At 36.8% G+C, this 19,072-nt stretch overlaps 2 protein-coding genes across 5 annotated transcripts in view; one reads left to right on the top strand and one right to left on the bottom strand.

Annotated features, from left to right (window-relative positions):
• LOC110371964 (protein TANC2) overlaps nt 1-18,687 on the bottom strand; it is a 185,107-nt gene extending 166,420 nt beyond the window's left edge. For both annotated transcript variants that reach the window (XM_064035398.1, XM_021328452.3), the window contains exon 1: nt 18,157-18,687. In XM_064035398.1, the coding sequence (XP_063891468.1) occupies nt 18,157-18,625 (469 nt within the window). In that variant the 5' untranslated portion in view covers nt 18,626-18,687. The remainder of the gene's footprint in view (nt 1-18,156) is intronic.
• LOC110369750 (uncharacterized) lies at nt 7,601-13,643 on the top strand. 3 transcript variants are annotated; one of them, XM_064035591.1, is made up of 3 exons: nt 7,601-8,020; nt 8,626-8,798; nt 9,770-13,643. In XM_064035591.1, the coding sequence occupies exon 3, from the start codon at nt 10,470-10,472 to the stop codon at nt 13,614-13,616; it is 3,147 nt and encodes a 1,048-aa protein (XP_063891661.1). In that variant the 5' UTR covers nt 7,601-8,020; nt 8,626-8,798; nt 9,770-10,469; the 3' UTR covers nt 13,617-13,643. The 3 variants fall into 3 exon arrangements, with proteins under 3 accessions (XP_063891661.1, XP_063891660.1, XP_063891659.1); XM_064035590.1 differs by lacking the exon at nt 7,601-8,020 and adding an exon at nt 8,038-8,431; XM_064035589.1 differs by lacking the exon at nt 7,601-8,020 and having other exon boundaries at nt 8,471-8,798.
• Nucleotides 18,688-19,072: the final 385 nt, after the last annotated feature.

Below are 19,072 nucleotides of genomic sequence, written 5' to 3'. Positions count from 1 at the left end.
TGATAAGTACGGAGATGTATGTATATGTAACAACGATCAGAGTGCTGATTCTGAGTTTTGTACGTTTACACGCTCGATACGTAATTATAACCTGGCTGAAGTAAAGAGTCGTATGCTACATGACATGATTAGAATATAGCACGTTCATTCATTTTTCCGGATAATGACGTTTACTATTTCGCAAGTGAGCGCGTTTATAGTACGACTAAGTGCCGATGACAGCCTTTATGAAATAAACAGTTCTAGAATTAGGTAAAACTGTATGATAATTTACGCATCGAGAAAGTTAACTTGCAGGTATTTGACCGGTATCGACTAAAAACTTTGATTGTTTTCACAACTTTCTTAAAATAATATTTTTTTTATAACTATCGGGCCAACAGTCGGTCAACTATTTAGTCTTTAGTATGCAGGTAAGCTTAGTCCAGTACCAACAAAACAAAATCTCTACAATATTATAAATTCGAAAGTAACTCTGTCTGGCTGTCTGTTACGCTTTCACGTGTAAGCCACTGAACTGATTTTAGTAACATTTAGTACAGAGATAGAGTTGTCATTGAAAAAGAATATGGGATAGTTTTTATCCTAGATTTTTGAAGAGTTCTCTTGGAAATGTGATTTAACTGAATTCAATGCGGGTGAAGCCGCGGATGGAGGCTAGTAACTTTATAAATTAACATGAGAGGCGTGAAACAATTCATTCAATTCACGCTCTGTACACATTTATTATATTAGTTCAGTTATTGTCTTGCGCAATCCTATTGCAAGTAATAGACGAACAAACAAAGAAGAACTGTCAAATTAATGTGTTACATGAATTTCTATGGGTGTTGCAATAGTCTTAAATGTTTTGTGTAGTACATTTAAACTGTATGAAATAAGGAAATGGATGAAAAGTTTGAGCTTTTACAAGTATTCGTTTGCTGAGAGATTTCCTTCTATGGCCGGTGTTTTGTTACGATGCTTTTCAGTATCTAGTTATTTTTGTTTTATGTCTACACATTATCAAATATTGTTAAGCTAGTTTCGATATAGACGAAGTTAACTGTTTTCTTCAATAGCTTGTTTAGCAATAGTTTTGGCATTACAGAATTTTAAATTTCTCAAATGTGATATGACTTACAATAAAGTATTGCACAAGTTATTATCAAAAGTATTTTGTTTCTTCATAATTACACAATCATTACATTAATTTACCAGCAGGTAGCCGATTAAACACGACATTAATATTATTTATATCAAAAGTAAGTTAAAAACCATACTTAATCAAAGTGTAACTTATGTATAACTTGAATTCGTTCTAAGATTAAGTAAAGGGATAAGTAATTGATTCGCGGGAGAAAGCAATGCGAAAGTTCTGTTGATTAAACTTTGAGACCGATTATAATTGTGGTTATTTTTGGTTTCGTAAGGTAAGTGCACCTGTAGGCAGCTGTATTTTTTATTTTGTTTTCTTCATGCTTGATTTTATCTTGGTGAATTTTAATGTCATTTTAATAAAAGTCTATGTAAGTTATTGAAAAATGCATTAAATGTTAAAATAACTTTTTCTGAAGATTATTTTAATTTTTAATACAGTTTTTTTGAAAAAACACTGAACAAATTTATCTCGGAAAAATGTATGCAACAGGTTTTCACGAAATAACGATTTAAAAGTAACCGCACGAGTGGTGCCATCTATACCATGAGCCGATAACTAACGAGTTAGGACTATTTACGTAAGATTCAATACTGCTTATCCCATTTAACTTAAGCTTTTCAATTCATGAGCAATGTGCGAAGTTATGCACAATCATATGCATGCATGTGTTAAGCAAAACCATTGTTTGGTTAGGTTTCGCAAAAAAACTCTTGTCTATTGTCAACGGGTATGTCTTACCTTACAGTTAAAATTTGCATAGATATGCATTTGTATTGTGACATTACGGAATAGTCGTTTAGTGTTCGCTGAAGATCTTTTGTTTATTATTCTGTTATTTTATGTTTAATGCATTTATCTTGAGAAAATCTTAGTTAAACAGCTCAGCTGTCTTTTTAATATTGAGGAGTTGACTGATTAGACAGTAATGGTTATTATGTACTCTAAAGAACTGCATCCAGGCCACTTCTTACTGGATTTTTTTGAAATATGAACCTTATGGAGGCCTACGTTCAGTTGTAAATATGCTATCTCTGAAATAATGATGATGATGAATATTAAGTAACTGTATCACATAGTACAATTTATCAAATAATATCAATATTTAAAATTGAAAAATATAAAGTTACTATAATATGCTCATAACCGTCCCCTTTACCCTAACTGCAGTCACTAAGATTGAATCAACTTATTTGTCTTGCATAACGGTAGTCATTTTTTGTGCTTCCCCCTGTCTCATTTCTTGATATATTAATGTCTTTGTTAATTTGTCGACCTGCACAGAGGCATGGTTCGGATAAATTCATTAAATTTTTTGCGAGTCCACGAAGTAATAAATTGAAAAATTATTGTATTTTTTGCTCAAAGTGCGTTAATTTAATGGCGCTCAGGTTGTATTTTTGGATGATTGAAATTCTTTAAGTTTTGGTTAGTTTAATATGGCTTATATTTATTTGCAAGTCAATAAATTCACAAGAAGGTAATTAAAACACTATCAAAAAAATTAAGTATGTTTTCTTTTCTTCGATTTATTTTCGAATGTGAAAATGAATACCTAGTATGATTGTTATTGTTCTATGATTTCCGTACCTATATAAGACTTTTCGTTCAAATAATATAATGTTACATCACTAACGTTACGACATTTTACAATTATCTTGCTTTCCTTTTTACCGAGCACAATTTAATGAACAATTAACGCGACATAAAGAAAGTAAGTACATCTTCATTTCAAACACGGAACAAACAACACTATCCATTCCCCACATTAATTAGCAAATAAACTGCAAGAAAACTTAATTACGAATTCCCCATTCCTATAAAGTCTAGCAGCAATTAGAAATAACTTCAACTAATAAATACTTGACGCTAACATAACTATGTATGTAGTATGTTTCTAATGTCATCAAACGCGTTTCCATGTGAGAGCAGGACGCGAGTACTTCTGTAATTTCTACCGTAGAGAACAAAATGACTAGCGGAGGTGCCATAATGGAAAATTGCCTAAGCGGTGAGCTCCAAAATGCGAGTGTTCGGGGACAAGGAACGTTACTGTTTTCGCCCTTATGCGACTTCTTTAGAAACGACCATATTTTTTTGTAGTACTAAAAATCAAAGAAAAAATTAAAGAAATAAAAGAACCCGAATGCCTCGTTAGTTCAGTCTTAACTTTACTGATCGTTTTGGTTATGCCTACCGTACGAATTTGAACTATTAGAAGGCACCTGACTTTCCTGCACTATGGCATCTCCGCTCATCATTCCTTACTCCGTGAATTTCTGCACATACTAGTAAAGGGACAAGATGCAAGTCGTGATAAATCGATCCTGTCATAATCGATAAAATGCATCGATAGACTCGTTACTCGTGATCGATGATTAGTTGGCGATTAAGTCGATTTCAATTTTACTCGATATGGCACACTGTTATATAGAGCTATCAATGGTTGAGATGATTGATTGGAACCGTTGCGCAGAACTTTGAAGTGGGTTGGGAAAATATAGGCCGAATGCAAAGCAGTTTAATCCGATTTAAAGTATAAACAAGCGAGTATTGATGGCGTCTTACAGAAAACTTGTATTTACAAGGGATTTCGTTTACGCAAACGCTTACGAAATTACGAGGGATTTACTAGGGAAAGCAGAAATTAGTCAACATATTTTAGTGCCTATTGTTATCCCGACCCAGTTTTCAGATACGCTTCTGAGATTGCGAAGCTTGAACTAATGCAATTTCATGTTAATCTTCACTTCTAGACGATAAAGAAGGAAAAATTATCGCACATTTCCACACACCAAAAATCGATTTAGAGTTTCTATCGATAGTACGTCTGCCAGTTCTCATATCACTAGCTTTAACACCTCGTAAGACATGACCATCTTGATTTGAAATTTAAATTATCCTTCATATTTCCAAATCGATTTTAAAATCGATTCTAACCAAACACTAGTGGTGCCCGGGAAAGTTGATACGTATTTATTTAAATGCGTGTACCGTGTGAATGTTATTATTTATAGCAGTGCTGTTGGGAAAGCGGACATGAAAGCTACTGGCGTCGGCCTGAGATCGACTCTAGCTTTATATTGTACGAAGGTTTATTGGTTTATTACTGAAGTAAAGCTAATTGTGATAAAATAAATTAGTTTGTTAAATATTTGAGTATGTTATAAAAATAAGAATTTTTAAAAGGCTCTCTCTTTATATTCCGCTACTTGTGATATTTTATTTAGGTAGGTTTGTATAAATGAAAGTACTTTTCTAAATGAGGAGAAATTAATAGCATTGTTGTTCAACCATTCCATAAAGGCATGGGATTCTTGAATGATTAATTTTTACTCATCGCTATTACTTAATTTATAAATTGAATTGAATAATTCACTGATAGGTACTTTCAAGTGAATTTCCTTCGAAAATACCTATAGGTACCCGTAGTTTTCTTCTTATACAGGTACCCCCCATACAAATCTCACGCCAAACATTTTGAGCCACCATTTTGTCAGTCGAACACCTAATTTGAAATTCAAATCTTTATACCGTCGTATATCAAAAGATTTCAGCACTAATAGCCAATTGACAGCTACCAACACCTGTACACGTTGAAAGCGAAGAGACTAGTGAAAATCTTGATTGGTTTTAACCATGGAGAACAAAATGACTAGCGGAGATGTCATAGCGCAAAATCTTCTAAGAAAGTAGTTCGCCAAAAAGTGGGTGTTCAAGGGACGAGGAACGTTACTGGCTATGCCATTTTTTGGAGCTCACAGCACGAACATTATTGTCAAAATAAAATCATAAAATTTTGACAGATTGATCTTGATTTGACAAGGAGCCCGAACCCTTCGTTAGTTCTAGTTAGATCACGCCCACTTGACCTACAAGAAGGCGCCTGACCTACCTTCCTTATGGCATATCTGTTAACATTCTTTCCTCAGTGGCTTTATCAGCTTTGGCGTATGCTAATATTATATTGCAAACGCCGTTGATGTAAAGAGGTTTTCATATGGTAAACTCTTGGAGAACGGTTTTGTTTGAGTGAGGAAACCTGCCGGAAAGTTGCTCAAGAGCATCTATTATTTTGAGTTAGCATCGGCTAGAAGCCATTTGTGACGGTATTGAAAGGTAAATCTTTGAAGAGTTTAAGTTTGTTGAAAAATTTGGAAGCTAAAAGCTGCATAAGTAAGCAGGCAATGAATAGTGTGTCCGCTTCTGGCCCTTCACTTTGTTAAATAAAAATCAAAGAATAACGATGGATTTGAATGTTTTTGTGTACTACGGTAAATATGTATCTAAAATACACAGTTTTTTAAGGGATTCTCTAGATCGGTGTAGTACAGTGCCAAAACAACTTCAATTTTGGTGCACTCGAATTTGTTTTTATGAAATTACGGTTGCCATCGTCACTTTTGTCTATCTGGCATCTTTTGCAATTTCCATCGAACGCAACGTGTCTTATCAATAGAACCTAACATTTGAAGCCGCGCCCACTAGGTCAATGAGGCTCTGAAGATAAGCAAAACTAATGTAACCTTATTCAGGTTGCCACGGTTACCGCTAGTGCACTTAATCAAAGGGTAAGTCCTAGTATTAGCTGCATCATTTTCTCCTAATTTGCATATATAGTGCCGTGTGTGCTTATAATAACTGGATGCATGATCAAGTAAATACTTTCTGGAATATTAAGTTTTGATTTTAGTATGTGAAAGCCTGTGGTTATGTAGATCAGATTAATTTGTTTTGCGTTTATGTCGAAAGTTCTTGCGTGGTAAATTGCGATTTGAGTAAACTTTTCATTGAGTAGAAGAAAATATTGCAGTACGTTTTTTTTGGAAAATAAAACAGATTTTTTTATTAATATAGCACTAGAGAGATAGTTGCTGGGGAGTTTGTAGCGCCCCTTCTTCTTCTTAGCAAAAACACATACGAAGTGTGAAAGGTGGGCGTTTTGGAAGCTGTCTTTTGGTTTTGAAGTTCGAAAAGTGCTAATCTGTCAGCCTAATTTCAATACACGTTTTTGAGTTTGGTTTTTGAACTCATTTTCAAGTAGTAATCAGCTTTTATGAAGGCTTAGTTTTTACACAAGTTAATAACACAGGTATTATCTTTTCACTACGAAAACTTTGACACTTAACCTTTTCATCAAAGGAGAAAAAAGTGTGTCCAGCTTTGATCGATGTAAAATGTTTTCGAAACTTTTATTGTATGATATAGGTACCATTTGCTTCAAGACTTTTTTATAGGCAGGATACAATGTCAGCACTGCATAAATAAGATTAAGCACACGTTAGTACCAACATCCAGATACACATCTCACTTCATGTTTTCTTATTTTGGTCAACCAATATCGGATTACAGTTTGTTCAATCTTTATCTTGCCAGAGTCTATTGCAAAATGTAGTTTATTACAACGTTTTCAAGATATCTTTCGAGCTTAATTAACACTTTAAATGGAATCCCAAATTATGTGTTGTAAATATGAAAACGAATTTAAGTTGCGTTTTAAAGTTATGAATTTTACTGAGCTGCGTGGTGTTTCGCAGTTGAATTTTTGTTTTACTTGAAATCCATGCGCATTTTGAAAACTCATGATTGTTTATTTTCAAGTTTATTTAAATGGTATCAGTATAAATAGTTAGCTAAATGATATAATCTAATATCAAACATACAAGTTCAGTGTATTCTACGTAATTCGGTATGCCCGAATTACAGGGTTAAGGAGGTTAGATAGGCAATCGTTCCTTATAAAACACTGGTACTCAGCGGCATCTTTCCCAACTATGATGGGGTCGGCTGCCAGTCTATCCGGATCATCACAGTTGGGAAAAGACTAGGCAGGTGATGATGATGACCTTCGGTATAAACAAATAATATGTCAAATCTTTCCAGCAAAAAAAAGAAGAATTTCTGAATTACTCTTTTAAAATTCAAGAATAAACAGCAGTCAATTGGTTGATACCTAGCTACATAGATTAATTATTGTGCTCAATATTTGCAAAATACTTCGAATATAGAGACCTTCTGTTTGATGCAATTACAGCACCTTATTTGGCTAGCTCGTTAATTAAGGATTGGCCAAATTAATCTCACTTAGCACTATCATTAATCAACTTTAAAACAAAGATAAGGAATCATTTGTTTTGGCGGAAATGATTGGCAGATTAATTGTTTTTGACCTTTTTGTAAAGTGGAAAAATATTGTGGTAACCATTGTCAAAATATGGGTGGCCTTCTGACTTCCAGGTTCTGAAATACGTAGTAAAATTTAGAAGTGTCTATATAGCATTTATTGTATGTGCTGTACTTATGGAAGCTTATTTTTGCTTGAATATTAATTATAAATGCTCAAGTTGAAGAAGTAAGAACGCTTCAGCCCTCTGAATGGATTTTATTTTTAAAGTTACCTATATATCTTATTATATAATGTACATCTACTTTTTGGAGGTAAAACCGCGAGTAACAGCTTGTTGGTGACAAACAACGCACACATCATCGCACCGTGGGCCACCGCGACGACCGTGCGGGGATCGGGGGACGAGGCGCCGCGAGTAGCCGTCGCCCACGCAGCAACGCACCACCACCAGTCTCACATATGACACGGACCATAGGCGCGCGTTCTTACAATCCAATATACGAACCTACCATAGAATACAGTCCGCTATTTTATTTCTACCACCTGAGTATCGCCAACAAAAGTGGTCCTCTCTCCGTGAAGAAGGATTTTAAGGACGTCTTGAGGCTTTTTTGGAGAATATTCCGTGTCAAGAAATCAAGCACTACTAGTCGCACGCGCCGGCCAATACGCGACGACTTTGGAGAAGGTCAAGGAAGGATATTTAAAGGACGAATAAACCGTCAAGTCACTGTGAACAAAGGATAAGACATCTTGTGAGTTCGTTCCTATTTATTTCTCTTATTCCATCTTCTCAATTCTATTAGAATTCTTATTCTCCTTTCTCAATTTCATTGTTACCATTTTTGCTAAAACTTGAGTCAGTGCTTTGTGCATTCTTCATTCGTTACTATTCATTAAATATTACATGCGTTTGCTATCTATAATAATATTTAGCTGTTTATTACATCGTCAATTTCTTTGTTCGGGGCTTTGTGTGCTAATTACCCATAGTCGTAAAACTCAAGCGTTGAATGCTTGTTGTATGAATCATCTTGTTTACTTCAAATCGAAATGCATAGTCATTAAGCCTAGCAAACGAGTTTATTTTTTTGCTTGCATAATAATATCGTGACAACGGTGCATCAAGTAGCTCGTTAGTTTAAATCAGCTGTTGCCAGTATCGAGTTGAGTTTTACTTTGTTATCATGTCTGAACTTATAACTATAATTAGAAAACGCTCAGCTATAAAATCTAAGCTTACTATTTTTGCCAACCATCTTAAATTAATTGAAACTTCTAAATCCTTAACGGAGTTACAAATCATAGATTTACAGTGCCGTTTACGAAAAATTGAGCCCTTATACGAGGAATTCGACAGTTTACAGACTGAGATCGAGGTCTTATCTGACGAGCCACCAGTCGATGAGGTTCCTGCGGAGCGTGTGCAGTTTGACAACGACTACTATACGCTTGTGGCCCGAGCCAAGAAACTACTTGCTGCCGGGGAGAAGGCCAGTGAATCTGTGGCGGAGTTCAGCGACGCAGAATCAGGTGGGCGAGTGAGAAATTTGGTTAGGCTACCTAAAATTGACTTACCACATTTCAGCGGTGGCTATCAAGACTGGCTCGAATTTAAAGACACATTCCTCTCTCTCATACACAACAGTGATTGCATAGATAACATTAATAAATTCCATTATTTACGGGCTTCTCTTCAAGGAAATGCTGCTCTGATTATTAAAAACATCGACTTTAAAAGTGACAACTATAAAATTGCATGGGAGTTATTATGTGAACGTTTTGATAATAACCGCTTACTAGTGAATAATCATTTACAGGCTTTGTTTAACATAGAACCCATTCGGTCAGAATCAAGTAAGTCGATTCAAAATCTTATTGATGTAACTAACAAAAACATTAGGGCTCTCGCATCATTGAATGAACCGATCTGGGACACAATTATAATTTATATGATGGCAACCAAACTTGATAGTGTGACGGGTCGAGAGTGGGAAGAACATAGAAATACATTGAGTTCCTCCCCAACCCTATCGCAGTTCATAACATTTTTAAGTCAAAGAGCCAACATCTTAGAAACTTTAGAAGAGAATAATAAAAATAATAAATTAAAATTAGAACCCGTAAAAGCAAAAGTTTAGTAATAAATAATAATAGTAGCACTAATAACAATAAAATTTATAAACGTAAATCATGTCCATTGTGTGACGATGACTCACATCAGCTGTTCAATTGCGAATCGTTTAGAAGTCTTCCTGTAGAATCTCGGATTTCAAAGTAAAAGAGTTTAAGGTGTGCTTAAACTGTTTGCGCTTCGGTCACGTACCCAAGAAATGTTTTTATCACACTGCAAGTATTGCAATGAAAAGCACAACACTCTTTACACTTAGAAAAATCTGAGCAATCTGCTTCTCGTGATTCGTTATCTACATCTTCAAAAGACATTGTATTGACATCTGATGTCCTACCGGTTACTACTCCGATGCGTGTTTTCCTTTCCACAGCGTTGGTGAAGGTGGTTGACGGCAAGGGCAACAAACACACCGCCAGGGTGATCTTGGACAACGGTAGTGGAATAAATATCGTTTCCGAAGCTTTCTGCAGTAAGCTGGGTTTGCCGAGGCGGAACGTGAGCTCCACGGTATCAGGTTTTAATAATCATGTTTCCCATAGTACACAGTCTTGCAACCTCACAATTGAGTCAATGAATACTAGCTATAGGACTAACATTGATTGTTATGTGTTTACCAACGTCACCACAGCAGTACCAATCACATACATTGACACACGACATATTCAAATACCTGCTGGCTTATGTTTATCTGACCCCACTTATAATATACCTTCTAAGGTCGATATTCTTATCGGGGCGGATATCTTCTGGGATATTCTAGGTAACAAAAGGATTAGCCTAGGCAAGCATCAACCTATTTTACGTAGTTCGAGCTAGGATGGATAGTCACTGGTCACATCTCGAGTCCGAAAGATACGTTCAGTCAATGTCTTCTTACTCAAGGTCAACTTGATATTGATCTCACTCGTTTTTGGGAAGTAGATAGTGTTTCTCTTGAGCATTCTCAATCCGCGGAGGAACGTGCGTGTGAGAAGAGTTTTACCGTTAACACTTCTCGAAATAACGATGGTCGCTTTGTCGTCACCATTCCTCTCAAGCAAGATCCGCAGGTCTTAGGCGATTCCTTTGAGATGGCGAAGCGACGGTTTTTATCGCTGGAACGAAAATTTGAACGAGAACCAATATTCAAGGAGAAATATTTGAGCTTCATGAAGGAATACGAGCAATTAGGCCACATGACTGAAAATAAAGTTCTTTTTCCATACAGTGACAATGTCAACTACTACCTTCCTCATCATGGCGTACTTCGGGAGTCAAGCACGACGACAAAGTTGCGTACCGTCTTCGACGCTTCTGCCGTCACCACTTCAGGAATTTCCTTCAATGAAATTCAGATGGTCGGTCCTACAGTCCAAGACGATCTTTTATCGATTCTCCTCAGATTCCGCCAACATAAAATTGTAGTATCGGCAGACGTTGAAAAAATGTTTAGATCTATCAATGTTGTTCCTAGTCAACGCTCCTTACAGCAAATTGTATTTAGGTTTGATCCATCGCATCGTTTAAAGACTTATACACTAAATACAGTTTGTCAAGGAACCGCTTCAGCGCCATACCTTGCGACAAAGTGTCTGAGTAGCCTGGCATCCACAGTCAGCGATAATAGCGTCAAATATAGTATAGCTCACGATTTTTATTGTGACGATTTGTTAAGTGGGGCCAGTACTGTAAGCGAGGCGATAGATTTATGTAAAGGAATAACAGCCACCTTAAACTCGGCAAAATTTAATATTCGCAAGTGGAAATCGAATAACACATTAGTTATTAAAGAGCTATTTTTAGGTCAAGTTATCGATTCAAATACAGTTTTAGATCTATCAGAAAACAACTTAAACACAACATCAAAAACGTTAGGTTTGTACTGGCTTTGTCAGCAGGATACCTTATCTTTTTCAATTAATATTGAACTTCATGAGAAGGTTACCAAGCGCCATATACTTTCAGTTATAAGCCAAATATTCGACCCATTAGGCCTTGTTGGGCCATGCGTTGTCGAAGCCAAGTTAATTATGCAAAAATTATGGGTCAATAAATGCTCTTGGGACGAAGAAGTGCCGTCAGATATATTACAGCTCTGGTCTTCTTTTGCTAACACATTACCCTGTCTTAATAAGTTACAAATACCTCGTTGGATTCTTAGTGATCTTTGTGTAAACATTGAAATCCATGTATTCACAGATGCTTCGCAAAGTGCGTATGGTGCATGCGTCTATATCAGGTCTGTGTGTAACTCAGGGATTGTGCGTGTTCAGCTCTTAGTATCAAAAAACAAGATTGCGCCAATTAAACCCACAACTATCCCACGTCTTGAGCTATGTGGGGCGTTATTAGGTGCAAGACTGTGTACAAAGGTGCAAACCTCACTTAAGTTAAACATAACCATGTGTCGCTTTTGGTGCGATTCCACGATCGTGTTAGGGTGGTTGTCCACCCCTTCAGTTCAACTTAATCAATTTGTACGTAATCGTGTTAATGAAATCAAGGAAAGCACTAGTGGTCACACGTGGAGCTACGTGCCGTCCAAGGAAAACCCGGCAGATCTCGTTTCTCGCGGGGTGAGGGCTGATGTGATCAGCGACGCCTCGTTGTGGTGGTCGGGCCCGTCGTTTCTACTCAAATCAGAGCATAGTTGGCCACAAATGCCTAATGAGACCCAGAAACGTGACCTACCGGATCTCCAACCTTGTCTTATTATAAATAACAACGTTAACAAAAACGACGATGATAATAAACTATTTACAAAACTTATACTTAAATATTCACAATTTACACGTTTACAAAGAGTTATAGCCTATATATACAGATTTATTCATAACTGTAAAACTAAAACAAACAGATTTCGCGATCATCTTTCTTGTGAAGAATTGCAGCGGTCATTTAATTTTATTATACATATTGCTCAGTTAGAAATGTTCCCTAATGAATATCTTATCTTAAAATCGGGTCATTCATTGTCGAAGAAAAATAAATTAATATCATTGACCCCATTCATCGATTCAAATAATATCATGAGAGTAGGCGGTAGACTTGATAACTCACCTTATAGCTATGACACAAAACACCCCATTTTATTATGTGGAAAACATCATTTAACAAAAATTATATTTCACATGCATCACTTGAAACTTCTACATGCTGGACCTCAGTTATTGCTGTCTAGTATTCGTCAAACTTATTGGCCTTTGGGAGGAAGGAATCTGTCTAAATTTATAACAAGAAGTTGCATAAAATGTTTCAGATTTAAAGCCACCAATGTCCAGCCCATTATGGGACAGTTACCTGAATCCAGAACTAAACTGGAATTTCCCTTTTTACATTGTTCTGTGGATTATGCTGGCCCGATCATGATAGCCAACCGTAAAGGTCGAGGTTGCCAACTGATAAAATCTTACTTGTCCATTTTTGTCTGCTTAGCTACAAGGGCCGTGCACTTGGAACTCGTCACAGATTTGACTAAAGAGGGATACATGGCCGCTTTAAATCGGTTTGTGGCTCGTCGGGGAAAGCCTCAAAGTATAACCTCAGACAACGGGACAAATTTTGTAGGTACATGTAACGAGTTACACCGTTTCTTACAGGACTCAAGTTCCCAAATCAGTTCCGCAGTCGCTCAAGAGGGAATAGAGTTCCTCTTCATTCCGAGCTACACACCCCATTTCAACGGTATGGCTGAATCTGCAGTCCGTTCCACAAAATATCATCTTCGTAGGCTTCTCCAACTTACGCATTTCACGTATGAAGAAATGCACACTTGTCTGACTCAGGTGGAAGCCATTCTAAATTCACGTCCTATAACTGCCTTAAACTCTGATCCTACAGACTTCACACCTTTAACACCCGCACACTTCCTAATAGGACGATCACTTGTGTCCGTTCCACATCCACAGTTGACAGAAAGGATAACAAGTCTTGAACGGTACAAACGAATCGAGTTCGTCAAGCAACATTTTTGGAAACGATTCTCCAACGAGTATGTTACCACTCTACAGCAAAAGACAAAGTGGCCTACTGCATCAAGCGAACTCAAATTGGGTTCTTTAGTCCTTATAAAGGATAAAGCGCTTCCTCCCCTACGTTGGGCCTTGGGTCGCTGTGTGGCCGTTTTCCCAGGAACTCAGGATCAAGTCGCTCGAGTCGCCGATATAAGGATCAAAGGAGGAACCATCATTCGAAGGGCGTTTAATAACATTTGTCCCCTTCCAGAAACTGGTTGTTGAACCAGCAGCCTTCCTGTCTACTTCAACCCGGGGTATGTTGGTGACAAACAACGCACACATCATCGCACCGTGGGCCACCGCGACGACCGTGCGAGGATCGCGAGTAGCCGCGAGTAGCCGTCGCCCACGCAGCAACGCACCACCACCAGTCTCACATATGACACGGACCATAGGCGCGCGTTCTTACAATCCAATATACGAACCTACCATAGAATACAGTCCGCTATTTTATTTCTACCACCTGAGTATCGCCAACACAGCTAATACAAAAATATAAACATCTGACTTTCTCCTGTATGGAAAGTCGGTTTAACAATAATTAAATACTCAACCGCAGGCTAAGTAAGCCAACATAAGTTTAGTAGGAAAAATCTAAGCTAATGACGAAAAAACAACCTCATAAGCTTTTCTCCCATTTCCCTTTAACCAGCCACTTTCCTTATTAACGTCAAACACAATTACAGTACAATTTTCTCAAGCAACTGGTGGACCGAACAACGTTCAATTAACTACCAATGGTCTCATTAATTCCGATTTATCTGTCAAGCTGCGACTCACTCTCTTGCGCCAATTAGATCTCTATTGGTTGTGAGATTACTAGATGTTCAGTACTCATCATCTGCCTAGCCTTTTCTGAACTATGTTGGGGTCGGCTTCCATTATTACTGAATCCAGTTGTCTGGGCAACGTGATACCCCCTGGTAAAATTAGTTGTCAGTCTTCCAGGCTGTTCTTTGATACAGATGTTCGACGTTTGTGACGATTGTTAAAGATAGATATTCAAATAAGAACCGGAACCCACCAATGAAACGTGCCTTCCGAAACGCGCAGGAGCTTGAGACGATAACCGATCACATTTGCGAGGATTGACCGCAATCGATGGAACTGTGCGTCTATAACTTAAAAGTATTAGTTACTATGCAATTTTATGTCTACTTAATATAAAACATTATCTCCATTTTGAAGTTCACGCTTTATTTTACCACTCATAAAGTCCTTTACGAGCAAATGGTAGCGGCCATCCAGCTATTACTTTTTCTACGTTCTACCAAGTCTAGTGCGTTTAACTTGTACTACGCAGTTAATTCATATGCTAGTTTTTAGTACCCTATTACTTATAGAGCGACTTTTTATAAGAAATTTATTGAGACCACCCGTGGTTAGTTGTACTTTATGTGGTTTGATTTCTTTCTGTTAGAAATTAGCTTGGATTGATGTAGGCTTATTGCCTTGATGTAGCTTGTTATGAGCATTGGACTAGTTTTTGAAGGAGAAATTGTAACTTAAGGTCTTTCGCTGGACTGCGGGATTGTTTGAAACCGCGGCCCTGGTACATAAATGGCTTGCTGTTGGTTTTAGTCAGTAAGAATATGATACCCCCATTTTGCTGTTTGTATGTAAGTCACTCACAGTAACGTAGATATTGTATTTACCGAGTTACAAAATAACCCTTTTAATTTAAGCCTAAATTCAATTTAAAGGCGAGAATGATGGAACTGAAAACCACAAGTACGAGTTACAGGTTTTAAATCGCAAGACTACTTACTTTATTTGAGGTAATTTTTTTAGAGCTGTAAGCTGCATATTTCGAAGAGTAATTTTCTCATAAAATACAAACATTCCTGTCACAAAACTTGAACTACAAAATGACATAACTATCGCACTGATAAAAACTCATTCGAACAAGAAAGTTGACTTGGAGCAGTCTCATTACTAGGTCCTCAATTAGTGCTTGTCCCGCGACTCCGTTCATCTATCAAGATACAATCTGCAGGAAGCCGGTAGTAGTTTATAGAGCTCTATATGTGATTTCAAAAGGCTATCTGTAGGTAGCAGGTTTTCTATGTATTCGATATTTTTTTGTTTCACTTTGTGACTTAGGAGAAGTAACATCGATTGTTATTTTAGGCAGTAACATATTGTGAAGCTTATTGTATTTCAATGTTTTCGCCGGTATTGGATGATATTTGAGTAAAACATTTTAATTGGTCACCTTCATTTTCCTACCAGAATAGAAACAGTAGAAAAAAAAATTAAGAAGTGTATAAAATTTACAAAAGAATGATCATTGTTAAACATTTCAATTTGTTCCAAAAAGCACCCAAAAATTTAATCCTCCTGACATAGTCAGTAAAAACCATAGAGAGAATACACTGTATAAAGAAGAAAAAATCTAATGCATTCAATAAATTGATCTCCTACAAATATTAAAGAGGACAAGCTATATTTGTGATATAAGTATAGGTAATACTTTAACGGAATAAGTTGATGATCCAGGAAACCATTAAAGCATCTAATTATTGTCGTTTAAGAGTATCCGATAGATTTTATCTCGATTCATAAAATCTTGCTAATGACCCATGTTACATACAATACGTTTTCTCGAAACAGATTTTCGTAAAATATGGATCATCTTATCTGAATCTGTGTATGATGTTATTAAGATAAAGAGTTCAAAGGGTTAAAAATCTTCCGATTCAGTTAATCGATATCCTGCATGTTAATGGGTTCTCGGATTAATCGTTTAAACTTTAATCGATTGTTGTTTTCTTCTTGCTTTGTTGAGTAGTTATAGTTTCAATTAGAGGATTCAAGGCTTTATTATGTGTGTGGGTGGCTATCCCGAGGTATTTTACAACACCCAAACATTGTTTAGGTTAAGATATCTTGGTCTGAAGTTAACTATTATTAACCACATCGTACTCAAAATCTAATAACAAAACGCATTGCGCATGACGTCACAGGACTTTAGATCAGCAAAGTTATTTGGCAATAAAGCACACTTTTAACAATCCAGCTCCTAAATCCTGACAACCCACGAACTACTTAACTTTAAGATAAATAAACAAAACAGAGTCAAACAGGTTCTTATAATCGGTCCCACTTATATGCCGAGAGATATTTTCGCTTCATTCGGAAGACCCGAAAACGTGAACACCGGTATAATTTGGTAAAAACACCATGCAAAATCATAAAATGATAGCCAGAAACGTCAGGAGGCATCAGACGTGTTTGGTGGGAACCCGTATTTTGGTCATCCTCGTTATTATTTTTAAAATGTTTTTGGAACAAGGTTAAAGGTATTTTTTTGATGTTTATTGATGGATGGTTTGATAGTTGATCGATATTATACTTTTAGTCAGTTGGTTTTGAGATGAGTCTTTGTCTGATTTGTGATAGATGTTCAGATGGCTTGAGAGGACAAACATGGATAATTATCTGCTATTCATTATCATCATTATCTAAGCCATAGGAAGTCAACTACTATGTTATGTTTAGCCTCTAGTTTTCCAAAAGAACAGAAAAAAATTGGCCAGCATCCATCGATATCTATGCTCAGACAAAAATTAGATCGGCATGTTGTCCCTTGACCGTTGTATTGTAGACAATTTTACCTGATGATTTTAGCCTAACCCTTCATAAAATTTCATTTCTCCAATGCAAGCAATATCTCTTACTTCCATAATACTGTTACCCTTAAAAATTAATGTGGTGAACCATCGATTGCGATGTGGTCGGAAGTTCAACAGAAAGTATCATCAGGATTCCAAAAATAAAAACTAGTGTTACTTGTCCATAATCATTTTCAATGGAAAAAGGATGCCCTTTCTTTTAAATTATGGTGGCTGCATCCGTTACTTAGTGGTAAAAAGCAGGCGACTTATTGAGTAAGAAATAAATTTTGAAATAAATTTAGAAATAAATTAAGGCTTAAGCTCCAATTGAACGGTCACAAAAATCTTCAGACTATACGAGATGTACTTTAAATATCATAGATATTGTATTTAAGTACCTACCGTGACTGGGATTGTCTTAAATAATGATCCCTCAGTGGGTACTATGCGTGAAAGTTTGTCACCGACTCTTTACCTCATTTTACTAATGGACGTATCCATTTATCTAGCATGGTCTTGTCAAAGTCTTACAAATGAATTACGTTTTCAATCTAGCTAAGAAAGACCAGTAGTACATATCAAGAAACTCCTCTTCCACGATTCAAATCAAATGTTTACTGATATCGATACAGTATTACACGATGCATTACAGAGCCCGTAATTATGGTAATGTTGAACATTGATCACCGAACTCGACCGGTCAACGAACTTCAAGGTATGGTCCGCGGTTGCTTTGGTTATTTTTAGGTACATTTCCTTATGGTTGTCTGTCTGTACGAAATTACTTTGTGCATTAGTATTGATTTTTGGTTCAACTGCTTTTGTTGTATTGGATGTTGGGAAATCATTAATTATGTGATGAAAGAAAAAGGCAGAGTTTCATCAGTCTTTGTCTGTTTTCGCCAAGTGCCGCTGATAAGTAAATTGAAACAATGAACTTCCTATGTACCTAACTATGACTGATTATTTCCAAAAACTAATCAATGAATTTAGTAGTGAAGTTTACATTCATTTGTTTACCTCTAACTTGTTATGCATACTACTACTTGTATCTAATTATGCTCATTCAGTTTATGCATATCACATTGATAGAGCTATTGAATAAACAGTTCTATCACATTAAAACATGAGTTTTTGTCACTTACCTTGATTCCAAGCCGAAGTGATATTCTCATGGTAGAAGTACTCCGTTTCCTCTTCATCAGACCACAGCACGCCTTCGATGCTGGACGTGATACCCTGACCTTCTGGACCCTCAACTAAAGACCTACGCGACAGCTGATCATAGCTTGGAGGTCTCGACAAGGAGTACGCAGAAATATCAGCTAATGAGGACCTAAAATTCTTGACACTACGGCTATCTATTGGTCGGTAGCTCCGAACCGATCGGGCATCTTCGGATTTTACCGAACGGAGGGACCTACAGTCGTAACTAGGTCCTTCACTAGAACTTAGGTCCCCTAACGAGACTTTAAAATTGTTAGATGATATATCGCCTAAGGGGACTTCGCATGATCGCCGTTTCATGCTCGTCTTTTGCGACGGGGTCTCACCAGTCGCTTGCATGTGCCGGCTAACGCCAGCGCTATGCAGAAACTCATTGGAATTGTACATTTTATACTAGACTAATCTACTAGGAACTTGATCTGACTAATTTTGGAGGAATTATTCGTTCGTTGTTCAGGGCGATCTGAAACAAAAGAAAAACAATTCATTAAATATCTAAAAATATTCAAGTGGTTCAGGTAAGAAAAGCGGAAATGAATTTTAATTTCAAAAACGAGTATGTATCTGAATGTGTTAATTTCCGCGAAAGTAAATTCAAAATACGCATCTTATAATAAACAGCGCCATCTATTCAGCTCACGCTGAACTTTTAAGACTCTCTATAAAACACGATGTGGAATACAAACACGCTTGAAGCTACATCAAGCGGAACGAGACAGGGATTCTAGAGGCCATTGAAGTTACGTTTCAAAGCGGTAGATGGCGCTTATATCAAAACTTGTAGTTCTCTCAAAACTAGTGATTTAAGTTAAGTAATTGTTAAACATAAAAAAG

The sequence above is a fragment of the Helicoverpa armigera genome, chromosome 7 (genome assembly GCF_030705265.1).
Source record: "Helicoverpa armigera isolate CAAS_96S chromosome 7, ASM3070526v1, whole genome shotgun sequence".
Lineage (NCBI taxonomy): Eukaryota > Metazoa > Arthropoda > Insecta > Lepidoptera > Noctuidae > Helicoverpa > Helicoverpa armigera.
This window is presented reverse-complemented; position numbering and strand designations above follow the sequence as displayed.